At 40.2% G+C, this 17,010-nt stretch overlaps 1 protein-coding gene across 1 annotated transcript in view; it reads left to right on the forward strand.

Annotated features, from left to right (window-relative positions):
- The window catches only part of AXDND1 (axonemal dynein light chain domain containing 1), a 104,821-nt gene extending 92,435 nt beyond the window's left edge, over nt 1–12,386 (forward strand). Inside the window, exons 23-24 of the mRNA XM_057508226.1 lie at nt 9,632–9,714; nt 12,050–12,386. Coding sequence (XP_057364209.1) covers nt 9,632–9,714; nt 12,050–12,386 — 420 coding nt within the window. The remainder of the gene's footprint in view (nt 1–9,631; nt 9,715–12,049) is intronic.
- Nucleotides 12,387–17,010: the final 4,624 nt, after the last annotated feature.

Here is a 17,010-nt window from a genome sequence, read left to right on the forward strand (position 1 = left end):
GCATATCTTAATATTTATTGATCAAATGGTTGTTAACAACAATAAAATTCTGTATAGGGGACTCAATGCACAATCATTAATCAACCCCAAGACTAATTCTCAACAGTCTCCAATCTTCTTAAGTATAATGAACAAGTTCTTACATGGTGAACAAATTCTTACATTGTGAATAAGTTCTTACATGGTGAACAGTGCAAGAGCAGTCATCACAGAAACTTTTGGTTTTGATCATGCATTATGAACCATAAACAATCAGGTCAAATATGAATATTTGTTTGATTTTTATACTTGATTTATATTTGGATCCCACATTTCTCCCTTTATTATTATTATTATTATTATTATTATTTTTTTTAATAAAATGGCTGAAGTGGTAGGTAGATATAAGATAAAGGTAGAAAACTTAGTTTAGTGTTGTAAGAGAACAAATGTAGATGATCAGGTGTGTGCCTGTAGACTATGTGTTAATCCAAGCTAGACAAGGGCAATAAAACATCCACGGATGCAGAAGATTTCTCTCAGAACAGGGGGGGGTGAGGTTCTAAGCCTCATCTCTGTTGATCCCCAATTTCTCACCTGATGGCCCCCCTGAGACTGTGCCTGTCTTAGGTTGTTCCTCCCTTGAGGAATCTTACCCGTCTCTGGCTAACCAGTCATCTTCCAAGGCCATGCAGGGAGATGTAAAGTTGGTAAGTGAGAGAAAAGCCATATTGTTTGAAAATGTTAGCTTTTTACTTCTATGCAGATTTATGCCCTGTGGCTTCTATGCCCAGCATTTGTCTTGAGGTATCTTTAGCACTTGCAGGAATTATGATACTCGGTTAATTCGATATGAGGCACGAATTCTATTTAAGGGTTGTAATTAGGAAGGAAGAAGAAAAGCTATAGAGGTAGCAGATGAAAGAAAACATGGGGTGATTGATTATTTCTTTGACATGTCTTCTTGTAGAGTAATTTAAGCATGTATAGGTTTTAAACTACAAATTATATTGCACACACACATTAACATAATAGGAATACAGTTACATAACCAAAGCAGACCTATAATTACCAGCCATCTCCAGTGAGGCCAAGAAAAGCAGTTACGCACCCTAGGCAATTGTGAAAATTTGTCTATGATATGATGGATATTGTCGAACTGTACTTGAACAGTCTGAGAGAAATCAGACAAATTAAAACAGCACATTCCTGGGAACTGTTCACATCCCATATGTTCTTTTAACAGTAGATAGTCTGTAGTTGTAAGAGTTTGGAGCGCTACAATTTGCACTTCTCCAAATTCTTGGTTGAGTTCCAACAGTATAGATCCAGTCAAATTTGTTGTTTTACTGTATGCACAGGCCAGCTTAGATATCTCCTTCTTCATTCCAGTGGCAAGTCCAGGAACCGGTGGGATGAATGCAGCTACAACTGCAACATCGCCTGGATCTTTGTTGAGGTTTTTTTATGATCATCTTCTGGTATGACTCTTTCAGAGAGTGCTGATGTTGGAAGTTCTTCTTCATATCATATCTTAGTTCATTTTCTGGATAGCCAAATTAGGCTTTGATCCTCTGTATAAATACAAACAGATCCTTTGCCCACACTTTGATCTGCCCTTTATACCATTGTGTAGAACTCATTGGAGGTCACCACACAGGAACTGTTTTTTTTTTTTAAGAGGAAAGAATATTATCAGAAAAGTGTACCTCCATAGCCAATCATCCGACACCCTTTAAGTGATCAAAGTTAAGGATATTTAAAGCACGCATTAATCGTTGATTTACAGTTAGTTTTATCCTATCATGGAGTAATTCCCCTTTTCTTTCTTTTTTATTTTTTTTTGTTATCTTTAATCTACACTTACATGAAGAATATTATGTTTACTAGGCTCTCCCCTATACCAGGTCCCTGCTATAAACCCCTTCACAGTCACTGTCCATCAGCATAGCTAAATGTTGTAGAATCACTACTTGTCTTCTCTGTGTTGTACAGCCCTCCCCTTTCTCCCACCCCCCATGCATGCTGATCTTAATACCCCCCTTCTTCCTCCCCCCCCTTATCCCTCCCTACCCACCCATCCTCCCCAGTCCCTTTCCCTTTGGTACCTGTTAGTCCATTCTTGGGTTCTGTGATTCTGCTGCTGATTTGTTCCTTCAGTTTTTCCTTTGTTCTTATACTCCACAGATGAGTGAAATCATTTGGTATTTCTCTTTCTCCACTTGGCTTATTTCACTGAGCATAATACCCTCCAGTTCCATCCATGTTGCTGCAAATGGTAGGATTTGCCCTCTTCTTATGGCTGAGTAGTATTCCATTGTGTATATGTACCACATCTTCTTTATCCATTCATCTACCGATGGACATTTAGGTTGTTTCCAATTCTTCGGTATTGTAAATATTGCCGTGATAAACACAGGGGTGCATTGGTCTTTCTCAAACTTGATTGCTGCACTCTTAGGGTAAATTCCTAGGAGTGGAATTCCTGGGTCAAATGGTAAGTCTGTTTTGAGCATTTTGATATACCTCCATACTGCTTTCCACAATGGTTGAACTAACTTACATTCCCACCAGCAGTGTAGGAGGGTTCCCCTTTCTCCACAGCCTCGCCAACATTTGTTGTTGTTTGTCTTTTGGATGGCAGCCATCCTTACTGGTGTGAGGTGATACCTCATTGTAGTTTTAATTTGCATTTCTCTGATAATTACTGATGTGGGGCATCTTTTCATGTGTCTGTTGGTCATCTGTATTTCTGTTTTGGAGAACTGTCTGTTCAGTTCCTCTGCCCATTTTTCAATTGGATTATTTGATTTTTGTTTGTTGAGGCGTGTGAGCTCTTTATACATTTTGCACATCAAGCCTTTATCAGATCTGTCATTTACAAATATATTCTCCCATACTGTAGGGATCCTTCTTGTTCTATTGATGGTGTCTTTTGCTGTACAGAAGCTTTTCAGCTTAATATAGTCCCACTTGTTCATTTTTGCTGTTGTTTTCCTTGCCCAGGGAGATATGTTCAAGAAGAGGTCACTCATGTTTATGTCTAAGAGGTTTTTGCCTATGTTTTTTTCCATGAGTTTAATGGTTTCATGGCTTACATTCAGGTCTTTGATCCATTTTGAATTTACTTTTGTATATGGGGTTAGACAATGGTCCAGTTTCATTCTCCTACATGTAGCTGTCCAGTTTTGCCAGCACCATCTGTTGAAGAGACTGTCATTTCCCCATTGTATGTCCATGGCTCCTTTATCAAATATTAATTGACCATATATGTTTGGGTTAATGTCTGGAGTCTCTAGTCTGTTCCACTGGTCTGTGGCTCTGTTCTTGTGCCAGTACCAATTTGTCTTGATTACTATGGCTTTATAGTAGAGCTTGAAATTGGGGAGTGAGATCCCCCCTACTTTATTCTTCTTTCTCAGGATTGCTTTGGCTATTTGGGGTCTTTGGTGTTTCCATATGAATTTTTGAATTATTTGTTCCAGTTCATTGAAGAATGTTGCTGGTAATTTGATAGGGATTGCATCAAATCTGTATATTGCTTTGGGCAGGATGGCCATTTTGACGATATTAATTCTTCCTAGCCAAGAGAATGGGATGAGTTTCCATTTGTTAGTGTCCCCTTTAATTTCTCTTAAGAGTGTCTTGTAGTTTTCAGAGTATAGGTCATTCACTTCTTTGGTTAGATTTATTCCTAGGTATTTTATTCTTTTTGATGCAATTGTGAATGGAATTGTCTTCCTGATTTCTCTTTCAGTTGGTTCATTGTTAGTGTATAGGAAAGCCACAGATTTCTGTGTGTTAATTTTGTATCCTGCAACTTTGCTGTATTCCGATTTCAGTTCTAGTAGTTTTGGGTTGGAGTCTTTAGGGTTTTTTATGTACAATATCATGTCATCTGCAAATAGTGACAGTTTAACTTCTTCTTTACCAATCTGGATTCCTTTTAATTCTTTGTTTTGTCTGATTCCCGTGGCTAGGACCTCCAGTACTATGTTAAATAGCAGTGGGGAGAGTGGGCATCCCTGTCTAGTTCCCAATCTCAGAGGAAATGCTTTCAGCTTCTCGCTGTTCAGTATAATGTTGGCTGTGGGTTTATGATATATGGCCTTTATTATGTTGAGGTACTTACCCTCTATTCCCATTTTGTTGAGAGTTTTTATCCTGAATGGATGCTGAATTTTGTCAAATGCTTTTTCAGCATCTATGGAGATGATCATGTGGTTTCTGTCTTTCTTTTTGTTGATATGGTGGATGATGTTGATGGATTTTCGAATGTTGTACCATTCTTGCATCCCTGGGATGAATCCCACATGGTCATGGTGTATGATCCTTTTGATATACTTTTGTAGTCGGTTTGCTAATATTTTACTAAGTATTTTTGCATCTACATTTATCAGGGATATTGGTCTGTAATTTTCTTTTTTGGTGGGGTCTTTGCCTGGTTTTGGTATTAGGGTGATGTTGGCTTCATAGAATGAGTTTGGGAGTATTCCCTCCTCTTCTATTTTTTGGAAAACTTTAAGGAGAAAGGGTATTATGTCTTCTCTCTGTGTCTGATAAAATTCCGAGGTAAATCCGTCTGGCCCGGGTAGTGTTTTGATTAACGTTTCAATTTCTTTGCTCGTAATTGGTTTGTTTAACTTTTGTGTTTCTTCCTTGGTCAGTCTTGGAAGGTTGTATTTTTCTAGGAAGTTGTCCATTTCTTCTAGGTTTTCCAGCTTGTTGGCATATAGGTTTTCATAGTAGTCTTTAATAATCCTTTGTATTTCTGTGGAGTCTGTCGTGATTTTTCCATTCTCATTTGTGATTCTGTTGATTTGTGTTGATTCTCTTTTTCTGTTAATAAGTTTGGCTAGAGGCTTATCTATTTTTTTTATTTTCTCATAGAACCAGCTCTTGGTTTCATTGATTTTTGCTATTGTTTTATTCTTCTCAATTTTATTTATTTCTTCTCTGATCTTTATTATGTCCCTCCTTCTGCTGGCTTTAGTCCTCGTTTGTTCTTCTTTTTCCAATTTCGATAATTGTGATGTTAGACTATTCATTTGGGATTATTCTTGCTTCTTCAAGTGTTCCTGGATTGCTATATACGTTCCTCTTAAGACTGCTTTCGCTGCGTCCCACAGAAGTTGGGGCTTTGTGTTATTGTTCTCATTTGTTTCTATATATTCCTTGATCTCTATTTAATTTGTGCGTTGATCCATCGATTATTTAGGAGCATGTTGTTAAGCCTCCATGTGTTTGTGAGCCTTTTTGTTTTCTTTGTAGAATTTATTTCTAGTTTTATGCCTTTGTGGTCTGAAAAGTTGGTTGGAAGAATTTCAATATTTTGGATTTTGCTGAGGCTCTTTTTGTGGGCTAGTATGTGGTCTATTCTGGAGAATGTTCCATGTGAACTTGAGAAGAATGTATATCCTGTTGCTTTTGGATGTAGAGTTCTATAGATATCTATTAGGTCCATCTGCTCTACTGTGTTGTTCAGTGCTTCCGTGTCCTTACGTATTTTCTGCCCAGTGGATCTAATCTTTGGGGTGAGTGGTGTGTTGAAATCTCCTAGAATGAATGCATTGCGGTCTATTTCCCCCTTTAGTTCTGTTAGTATTTGTTTCACATATGCTGGGGCTCCTGTGTTGGGTGCATATATATTTAGAATGGTTATATCCTCTTGTTGGACTGAGCCCTTTATCATTATGTAGTGTCCTTCTTTATCTCTTGTTACTTTCTTTGTTTTGAAGTCTATTTTGTCTGATATTAGTACTGCGACCCCTGCTTTCTTTTCGCTGTTGTTTGCCTGAAATATGTTTTTCCATCCCTTGACTTTTAGTCTGTACATGTCTTTGGGTTTGAGGTGAGTTTCTTGTAAGCAGCATATAGATGGGTCTTGCTTTTTTATCCATTCTATTACTCTGTGTCTTTTGATTGGTGCTTTCAGTCCATTAACATTTAGGGTGACTATTGAAAGATATGTATGTATTGCCATTGCAGGCTTTAAATTCGTGGTTACCAAAGGTTCAAAGTTAGCCTCTTTAGTATCTTACTGCCTAACTTAGCTCGCTTATTGAACTGTTATATACACTGTCTGGAGATTCTTTTCTTCTCTCCCTTCTTATTCCTCCTCCTCCATTCTTCATATGTTGGGTGATTTGTTCTGTGCTCTTTCTAGAAGTGCTCCCATCTAGAGCAGTCCCTGTAAGATGTCCTGTAGAGGTGGTTTGTGGGAAGCAAATTCCCTCAGCTTTTGTTTGTCTGGGAATTGTTTAATCCCACTATCATATTTAAATGATAGTCGTGCTGGATACAGTATCCTTGGTTCAAGGCCCTTCTGTTTCATTGCATTAAATATATCATGCCATTCTCTTCTGGCCTGTAGGGTTTCTGTCGAGAAGTCTGATGTTAGCCTGATGGGTTTTCCTTTATAGGTGACCTTTTTCTCCCTAGCTGCCTTTAAAACTCTTTCCTTGTCCTTGATCTTTGCCATTTTAATTATTATGTGTCTTCGTGTTGTCCTCCTTGGATCCTTTCTGTTGGGGGTTCTGTGTATTTCCGTGGTCTGTTCGATTATTTCCTCCCCCAGTTTGGGGAAGTTTTCAGCAATTATTTCTTCCAAGATACTTTCCATCCCTTTTCCTCTCTCCTCTTCTTCTTGTACCCCTATAATGCAGATATTGTTCCTTTTGGATTGGTCACACAGTTCTCTTAATATTGTTTCATTCCTGGAGATCCTTTTGTCTCTCTCTATGTCAGCTTCTATGTGTTCCTGTTCTCTGGTTTCAATTCCATCAATGGCCTCTTGCATCCTATCCATTCTGCTTATAAACCCTTCCAGAGTTTGTTTCATTTCTGTAATCTCCTTTCTGGCATCTGTGATCTCCCTCAGGACTTCATCCCATATCTTTTGCATATTTCTCTGCATGTCTGTCAGCATGTTTATGATTTTTACTTTGAATTCTTTGTCAGGAAGACTGGTTAGGTCTGTCTCCTTCTCTGGTGTTGTCTCTGTGATCTTTGTCTGCCTGTAGTTTTGCCTTTTCATGGTGATAGGAATAGTTTGCAGAGCTGGGACGTGTGATGGCTGGAAGAACTGCCCTTCTTGTTGGTTTGTGGCCCTCCTCTCCTGGGAGAACAGCGACCTCTAGAGGCTTGTGCTGGGTAGCTGCCCGCAGACAGGGATTCGTCTTCTTGCCCGACTGCTATGGAGTTTATCTCCGCTGTCGCTGTGGGTGTGGCCTTGCTCGGGCTTCTGCTCCAAAGCGGCGGAGTCACATTGGAGGGGGAGCGGCTGGGAGGCTATTTATCTCCATAACAGGCCTCCGTGCTCCCTGCAGCCCAGGGGATTAGGGTGCCCAGAGATCCCTGGATTCCCTACCTCTGGTAAGTGTCCCGCTGTGCCCCTTTAAGACTTCCAAACAGCACCCGCCAAAACAAAACAACGACTAAAAAAAAAAAAAAAATTTTTTTTAATTAAAAAAAAAATAAATAAATAAAAAATCACCGCTCATTTTTCTTTATTCTCCAGCGCCAGCCTCAGGTATCTGCTCACCGGTCTTGCTGCTCTGTTTCCCTAGTATTGGGGTCCCTATCCCTTTAAGACTTCCAAAAAGCGCTCGCCAAAACAAAACAGAAAAAAAAAACAAAAAAACAAAAACTGCCGCTTTCTTGTCTTATGTTCTCCGGCGCCAGGCCTCCGGTACCCGCTCACCGGTCTTGCTGCCCTGTTTCCCTATTATCCAGGGCCCCGCGCATACACTGTGTCTGCGCTCTGGTGCGGATGGCTGGGGCTGGGTGTTCAGCAGTCCTGGGCTCCGTCTCCCTCTCTCTCTGCCTGCTCTTCTCCTGCCAGGAGCTGGGGGGAGGGGCGCTCGGGTCCTGCCAGGCCGGGGCTTGTATCTTACCCCCTTCGCGAGGCGCTGGGTTCTCGCAGGTGTGGATGTGGTCTGGATGTTGTCCTGTGTCCTCTGGTCTCTATTCTAGGAAGAGTTGTCTTTGTTATATTTTCATAGATATATGTTGTTTTGGGAGGAGATTTCCGCTGCTCTACTCACGCTGCCATCTTGGCTCCACTTCCTCTGCTGCTGTTTTGTTCCTTCAGTTTTTCCTTTGTTCTTATAGTCCGCAGATGAGTGAAATCATTTGGTATTTCTCTTTCTCTGCTTGGCTTATTTCACTGAGCATAATACCCTCCAGTTCCATCCATGTTGCTGCAAATGGTAGGATTTGCCCTTTTCTTATGGCTGAGTAGTATTCCATTGTGTATATGTACCACATCTTCTTTATCCATTCATCTATCGATGGACATTTAGGTTGCTTCCAATTCTTGGCTATTGTAAATAGTGCTGCGATAAACATAGGGGTGCATTGGTCTTTCTCAAACTTGATTGCTGTGTTCTTAGGGTAAATTCCTAGGAGTGGAATTCCTGGGTCAAATGGTAAGTCTGTTTTGAGCATTTTGATGAACCTCCATACTGCTTTCCACAATGGTTGAACTAGTTTACATTCCCACCAGCAGTGTAGGAGGGTTCCCCTTTCTCCACAGCCTCGCCAACATTTGTTGTTGTTTGTCTTTTGGATGGCAGCCATCCTTATTGGTGTGAGGTGATACCTCATTGTAGTTTTAATTTGCATTTCTCTGATAATTAGCGATGTGGAGCATCTTTTCATGTGTCTGTTGGCCATCTGTATTTCTGTTTTGGAGAACTGTCTGTTCAGTTCCTCTGCCCATTTTTTAATTGGGTTATTTGTTTTTTGTTTGTTGAGGCATGTGAGCTCTTTATATATTCTGGACGTCAAGCCTTTATCGGATGTGTCATTTTCAAATATATTCTCCCATACTGTAGGGTTCCTTTTTGTTGTATTGATGGTGTCTTTTGCTGTACAGAAGCTTTTCAGCTTAATATAGTCCCACTCGTTCATTTTTGCTGTTGTTTTCCTTGCCCAGGGAGATATGTTCAAGAAGAGGTCACTCATGTTTATGTCTAAGACGTTTTTGCCTATGTTTTTTTCCAGGAGTTTAATGGTTCCATGACTTATATTCAGGTCTTTGATCCATGACAAAAGAGATTTTTTAAAGTGCACATTTCTGAGAAAATCTCATAATGCTCTTTTTAAAATAAATTTATAACAATTGTCTTTTAAATTTTCTCTTTTACCTTCCTCTTATTTTGTTCCCTAGAATACATTTTGAGTCAAAATAAATGAGAAGGTTAAATTTTTTTCATATTTTTCACTGCCTACGTATTAAGTTCCCCAAGGAACTGAAAAATCTTACTGGATTTGCAGTGTTATATGCTTAGTGGAATAAATTATTAATAAGACAATGTAGTTAATTTCGTTGATTCATTAGAGAAGTGTTTATCCTTCTTTTTTTTAAAACCTTTTCTTCTTTTGCTGTTTCTTTTTGTTGATATTGTTTTTCCTGCTTCTTTATAACTAATTAAATTTATGTCCACCTGTAGCATGAATAATTTGGAAGCTGATATGTTATTTAGCCACAGTTAATCCCTATTCCTTTTTATGCTAAGAGTGCGGTTAATCATCTATATCATATGGATAGTAGCAAAAAATACTCTGAAAAGTTTGGTCCAGAAAGTCCTGAAGAAGTAGAGTATTAACTGTTGGGACAGTCATTCATTGCATATATCTCCTTTGTCAGAGAGAATCAGCTAATCAAGGTACACTGGCCCCAAAGTATCTTGAAGCAATGGCCATAATTGAATGCATGCAGGAAAAGTTAATGTAAGTATGAGGCAATGGTAAGAGAACAAAGATTGCTGGCCAGAAGGTTTGGCTGAGAAATCCTTACTTCTCGGCTTATGTTTGGTTCTGCTGCTTGCTCTGTCCTCGCTGGTAGAATGGGTTTCTCCAAATCTGCTAGAGTCAGTGAACTACACTGCTCTTGTAGGAACATCCATCCTCACCCACAGTGGCGTATGTGGAGGGTGGGGTGTTGGGAACACACAACTCAGTATGTTTCTAAGAGATGAACTGGAGAAATAAATGGAACTGGGAGAAACCACCGTGTACAAGAAAGAATGTTACATCACCCAAAGAGAGGAAGGGCAGTATAGTTAAGATGGCTGAGAATGTCAAGAGAAGAGCATAGCCATGCAGACATATAACATGTGCTCTCATAGTTAAGGACCATCTCATACTGGTTTTCTTGATTTTAAAATCTGTTTTTAAAGCTGTTGGGAAAGATGGGACACTGTTGGATTTAGTTTGTTAGATCACATCAATGAACAGACGCCCAAATTAATGACTGAATGGGCTTCTTTGGCTATTGACCAGCACTTCCAAATGCCCGAAAGTCAGATTTCACTAAGAAGTGATAAATACATTGTGTTCAAAATGCAACATGACTACTCCTCTGACATTCCACCCAGAGTAGCTCCCAGGCCCCCAGTTCTTGGCTAATAATTGATGAAGCTGCTTCCCTTATTGCTGGAGTCCAGCTCCCACGGGGGGGGTGTTGCCCAAAAGGATGAGAAGGAGTCGGTGCACGGAGAGACAGGACATGGAGTCAGTTGGAAAAGGTCTATTGACAAAGTGCCGATGACATCTTTATTTATACGATTTTGCACAAGGATATGATTTTTTAAATTTGTTCTTTTGATTAACAAGCACAGGAAAGCTTTTTTCTTTCTGTTTCTTTCTAATCTATACATGATTAGCCAAGTGTTAGATAGGTGATCTTTTTTATGTTCCTTGACCTAAACTTTTCTTAGCAACATGGACTCTATTGTGTTTCTTGTTTCTATGCAAAGCGGTTTCTAAGTAATGCATGTGACCGCAGAAACATGTGGCATGTAGCAATGACTATGGAGTCTATCAGCTCAGGGTGAAATGCAGGTCACCCACTGCCACAGTTAGCTAGGCAGGTATCATCATCTATATTTTTAATGCAATGGACACATTTTATCCCCTCATAATATTTATTCCATCATAGGTAGATGCAAGATAAAGATAGAAAGCATGATTTAGTGCTGTGAGAAGGCAAGTGTAGATGATCAGGTCTGTGCCTATAGACTAGGTGTTAATCCAAGCCAGACAAGGGCAACAAAACATCCATGGGTGTAGACAATTTCTCTCAAAACTGGGGGGGTGAGGTCCTAAGCCTTACCTCTGTTGGCCCCATTTTCTCACCTGATGGCCCCCCTGCAACTGTGCCTGTCTTAGGTTGTTCCTCCCTTGAGGAATCTTACCCGTCTCTGGCTAACCAGCCATCTTCCAGGGCCATACAGGGAGATGTAAAGCTGGTAAGTGAGAGAGAAGCAATATTTTTGAAAAGGTTAACTTTTCACTTCTTTGCAGATTTATAAGTGGCTTCTATGCCCAGTACTTGTCTTGAGGTATCTTTACTACTTAGAAGAATTATGGTACTTGGTAATTTCACATATGAGGTATGAATTCTAGTAAAGGGCTGTAATTAGGAAGGAAGAACAGAAGCTATAGAAGTAGCAGATGGAAGAAAACATGAGAAGATTGATTAAATGTCAGACAGGGTTATTCTATTCAGTAATCTCTCATAACTCTATTTCTCTAATTTTCCTATAAAACTCTTCATCACTAATTTCACTAGCATTACAAACAAGGGGGGGGCATTCCCACTTAGGTGGAGATGGGGTAGTCAGTGTTTGACTAGCTACCTGCAGGTTTCGGTATTCTATGCCAAGATCGCCATCTGGCCCCTGTGTGTTCTATTCTTCAGGAGCACTGTCCTGAAAAGCTTCTGGGAAGTTTATGTTCTCCTCCTTTCCGTGCTGCTTATCAAAGGTTAGCTTAGTCTTTGGCAAAAATACAAGCAAAAGCAAAGCCAATAGTATAATGGAGAGAAACAAAATCAAGGTGGGTAATAGAGGGAGCCAGCTGCGAAGGCCCCGGCTTTGCGGGGTCTTCCTCCAGCCTGAGCTTCGCTACACAGCTTGAGTAGCATGGCTCCCGCCACCTTATTTGTACCCTTCAGATATGTCTTTCTAATTCTACTGCTTTTAGACAATGAGTTTCCATATAGAAAAGATACTTTTTGAACCTTTACATTCTGTTGTGTTTACCTGGATCTTGTCCACACCAGGGAGGTTGAAAGCAGAGCCAGAGAAGCAGAGGAGAAGTTTGAGGATGTAAATGAGAAACTTCATTACACCCTTATAAGAAATAAAGAACTAGAGGAAACACTGATGAAGTTTAGAGAGAAGGAGCCTGAAGAAGAAGAAGAAGAAAAAGGCGGAGAAAGAGGAGAAGAAGAAGATGACAAAGAAGAGGAAGAAGAAGAAACCAGGCCAGTAGAAAGTTCTTCAAAATCTCTAAAGAAAGGTGAGGCTTGCTTTCTCACTGTGCTTTATTTAGGTTGTATTTATGAAGAAAAACTTGATTGGGTCACAAATACTTTAGAAGAGTATCAATACGTTTAGTTCACACTTCTCATAGGAATGCATGTACACTTAACTATGTAACTATCTCATTCAGACAAATCACAGAAAGGAAAACCAAATGATTAACAACTGTAGACTAATAAACTAACATGAGATATAATTTTTACTTATAAAATGGGCCAAGATTTTTAAAAGCAAAAGAATACAGTGCTAGTCAGAGGAGCAAAGTAGTTAGTTTTACAGATTATATTTGTAGGTGGGAAGATGAATATAACTATTTCAGAAAATAATTTGAGGGTAGGTACGGCTATGCCTTAAAAACATGCATACACTTTGACCTAATGCTCTTGAGCATCTAGACTAAGAAAATAACCCTAAATACAGAAAAAAAATTAATGCACAAAGATGTTCAGTGTATCACTGTATACAATAGGAAAATTAGAAACAACCTATATCATAAAAGATTAAATAAATTACATCATGCTAAAGTAGTATACCTGAATATTATACAACTACTAAAATGGTGTTTACAAGGAGTTTATAATGACATGGGAAATTCTTACATTAAAATATCAAGTGCAAGAAACAGGAAATGACACAATTTTTTAAAGCTAGAAAAAGACCAGCAAGAGTGTGCCCAAATACTTACAGATGTTATCTCTGGTTGTTGGGGGTATATGGAAAATTCTTTGTTTCTTTGGTACTTATTTGATTTTCTGTGATGAAAATAATCTTCATTATTTAATAGGAAAAGGAATTTCACTTTTCATTTTCTTATCTCTAATTGGTGCTGTAATCTTCTTTGAAGCAGTTATCAATATCTCCAATATTGGAGAATACTTTTTGATTTCTGCTTTCATCTTCAACCTGTGGTCTGTCTGTTCACAGGACAACTCCTGGTGCAAGGGGTAGTACTGGAAAGACATCTACTCTCTGTTCTTCTCTGTCACCTCTCTCTTTGCCTAAGCCCCCAGGAAAAGCAGGAAGTTAGCCAGTCTCTCTCAGGCTCTGGTTCCAGGTATGGTGTATCAACACTGTTTGGAGGAAGAGTCTAAACCCATTTTTGTTCCTCCTGTTGACTCTGACCTGGTAAAATGTTAAATTATTCCAAGTGTGACAATCTTTTAGCTTTAGGTGTGGATATATACAAGATAGTTTAAATGGATTAAAAAATGCATCGTCTCATATAGTGGTGCAATTTTATCCTGATAATTTGAAAACTAGACTTTTTACAGATGATAGAGAAAAGGCAAACCATACACAAGGCCTGTGTATTAAACTGGTGGCGTTACCTCAATATGGAATGAAGGGTTTTAGTTTTGTCCATTCCCATAAAGGTCTTGGGGATTAGGTTAAATCCAGAATTAAAAGGTTTTAATAATTTTGGGCAGAGGATAACTATATACAGTTAGTCCCCAACCTGCAAACAATAACTTACACAAACATAGCCACCCTCCACTTAGATGCCCCAATCAGAGTCATGGCCCGGGGACATATATGGAGGATGAGAACCCTTACAAAGCTTGGAGGAGTGGGCTCCAAAGCAAGACAATCTTCAAGCCATACAGATCAAAGCAGTTTCTCTGGAAAATCCATAAATTAGGCATTCCTTACGGTTAGTAGTCAGCTCTCTTAACAAACGTAGATACCTCTGGAGCAATCTGCCACTCATATGGCATATACAATGTCATATTTATATGAGTTCATGCAGCAAGATGACTTTTCTCCTGAGTTGTACAGTGAAGAAATAGAAAATTATATACAATAACCCATGATTGCCAGGTAAAGAGAAGAGTAGGGACAGAGTAGGGGGACATTTGTTTTTGTTTTATGTCAGTAGTTTTAATATTTAACAGATCATTGTGTTCTGAGCTGTGAATGAAGAAAGGAATTGAGAGGGAATTTATCAGTAAAGATGAATATGGCTTAGTCTCTGGCCTCAGTGAGGCCTATGGGATAGGCTGGAGTGGAAAGACAGGAGTGGAGAGAAAGTAACAGAAGGTTGTGAACAAGGTGACAGAATGCAGGATGGAGGCGGCAGCAGCCAGTTGGAAGGATTCCGATTGGGAAGCTTGGTGTCATGGAGCAGCCAGGGAGAGCAAGCTTGATTGGTGGAAGGCCTCTTGTACCCAATCCCAGAATGAGCTTGTCTAGGGTCTGTGTGCAGGAGACTGGAGGGAGAGACCGGGAGACAGAACAGGGCTATAGGAATGGATGTGGGGGTTTCTCTATTTGGATGGACTTTTTTTTTGCCAAGCTTGGGATCTGAACCCCAAGGAAAGAGGAAATGTTCTTCCTTTTTATCTTCTCTCCTTGACCACATAGCCCCTTTTCCAGGATGCAGAACTCAGGCAATTAACTGACTATGCTTAAACTTTGGGAATTCTGAATCTCAATAACCAATTTAGAGTCAAATTTTGGCACATAGCCTATTTATAGCTGGGGAGTTACATGGGCAGAACAGAATATTAAAAATGCTTTGTCAAGTTAAAGGTCTTTAGTAAATGTAAGATATTGTTACTAATACTCTTAATTCTTTTTGTCTTTTCAGATGCACAGCGCAAGGAAGTTCCTCTCAACACTAAATCCAGAACCCGGACTAAATCCAGTCAAAAGATCAAACCCGAGCAGAACCCATAGGGTGTGGGGTTTCTCCATGGCCCCCTCTGCAGATACTCCTGTGCTACTGAGTGGACGTTGTGGGTTGATTGAAGGGACTCCCTTTGCAGCAGCTACTAGGCCAGCCACACCATCCAACCCAAGAACATTTTCTCTTTCAAAATCAGTGTATTAGCATATTTCCCAAATTAAAAATAGTTTGTGCCAAAGCTTGCTTGCCTCTTCAGTTGATTTCCCAACAGAGGTCTGCGAAAGTATCAGTTTCTGTCAAGAAAGTAATACGTTTTGAAGACTGAACTCTGCAGAGAAGAGTGGCAGATAAAAAGCATTATTATTATGATTTTTTTTTCAGTTTAAAAGAGAGGATCCTGATAATGCTCTTGGGTTTCTGCAGCATTTTCCAATTTCTTATGATTTCAGGCATTCTTATGATTTATCTGATCTTCACATTAACTCTGCAAAGTAAATGGGGGAGAGACCTTTATCCCCATTTCTCAGAAGATGAAACTAAGGCTTAAAATGGATATAAGAATCCCCGAGGTTACAGAGCTGGTCGGTGTCAGAGGTCAGAGCCCCCCACTTGCTGGACCTGCATCTAGATTGATGATGGTGCTGGGCCCCAGGCCGTGGCTTAGGTGGTTTCCTCCACAGGGAAAGGGAGGATGATTGTTACTGAGGTTTATGACTGTTGCTGAAGATTCACCTAGAATCTCCATGTTTTGCTTTTATTGCCACATTTGTCTGCTCTGTTTGTGACCCTGCATCCAGCTAGGCACTAGAAATGGACTAACCTGCAAAAATAAGTTGCAAATGACAAATGGCCATCCTGGGCAGTCACTCAGCAAGGGCTCCCTCCTTCCTCACTGCTCCTGGCTCATTTATGTCTGTTTTTACCTCTCTGGCTCCAAACACCTACGATGAGATTTCTGTACCTGCTTTGGCTCTACATATGTGGTGTTCCTTTGGATTCATCCTCTGGAATTTTAGGCCTTTCCCTACTCTTTAAACCTCAGAAACCCTCTGACTCTAGAGCTCTCAGCCTTTTGGAGCCCAACCCCTGACAGGCCTCCCTCTGGCCACCATCAGTCCATGTGTGGGATGGGTCTCAGAAAGGCTTAGAGTCCACCCGTCCCTCACAGATGACTCTTTAACTCTGGGGGAAGAAGACATTCAATTCTTCAGACAGTTGGCTGTGCTCACGGCCCAACTGCAAGTCAAATCTGAGGCTGCTGGCTCACACTTAGTTCCTACTTGCCGGGGCATAGCCACCCCTACTCTTTTGCTTCCCCAAAGAGATTCTTGGGTGATTCTAGCATATTTGGAGGCTTTTTGGTGGGATTTCAGAATAGTTTTTAAAAATTGATTTCCAACTTTGCAGGAATGAATGGTCCTTTCCATAAAGAGCAGCAGCCCCATCCCTGAACATGGATTTGATAAGTTAAGATTTCATTTGGAAGTTAGTCCCTCTTGCCCCAGAGAATGTTTCATCTGGAAGGCTCAGTCTCAAAAGGCCAGAGTTGGGCCTGCTGCCATTACTATTAGAACAAGGTGTTTGGCACCATGGACCTAACTGAGGTAGTTTGGTTTTGAGAAACCGACTCTTGCAAGTGTTAAGTAATAGGATAATTTATTGAAAGCACATTGGGGAACTCAGGGGACTGAAAGGAAGTCGTAAAGAACCAGGCTAGGAACAGACAGGACCAGGTAGCTTTAGATTCAGGACCATGAATTTATCATCTCACCCACCAAATGAACTCCAACCATTTCTCCCATCATTACACTGTTCTGCCAAAGTCTTAAAGTCCCAAGGGGAAGGAAGGCTACTTGTTGGTCACAAACCACCCCATGATATACCAGGGATGGTGAGAAGACCTCAGAGATCCCTCAATCTTCCTTAAAAGGGAAGGACACCTTGCTGTTCTCTTCACCAAGATGGAACGCAGTGTGGGGAAGGGAAATGCCCTGAGGAAAATCAGGGTGGTGATGGGAGGGCATAATGCATGTCAGGTGGTTAAAAAATGTGCTATGGGGAAGGCATCTGCCC

Source organism: Manis pentadactyla, chromosome 9 (assembly GCF_030020395.1).
Source record: "Manis pentadactyla isolate mManPen7 chromosome 9, mManPen7.hap1, whole genome shotgun sequence".
In the NCBI taxonomy this organism is placed as follows: domain Eukaryota; kingdom Metazoa; phylum Chordata; class Mammalia; order Pholidota; family Manidae; genus Manis; species Manis pentadactyla.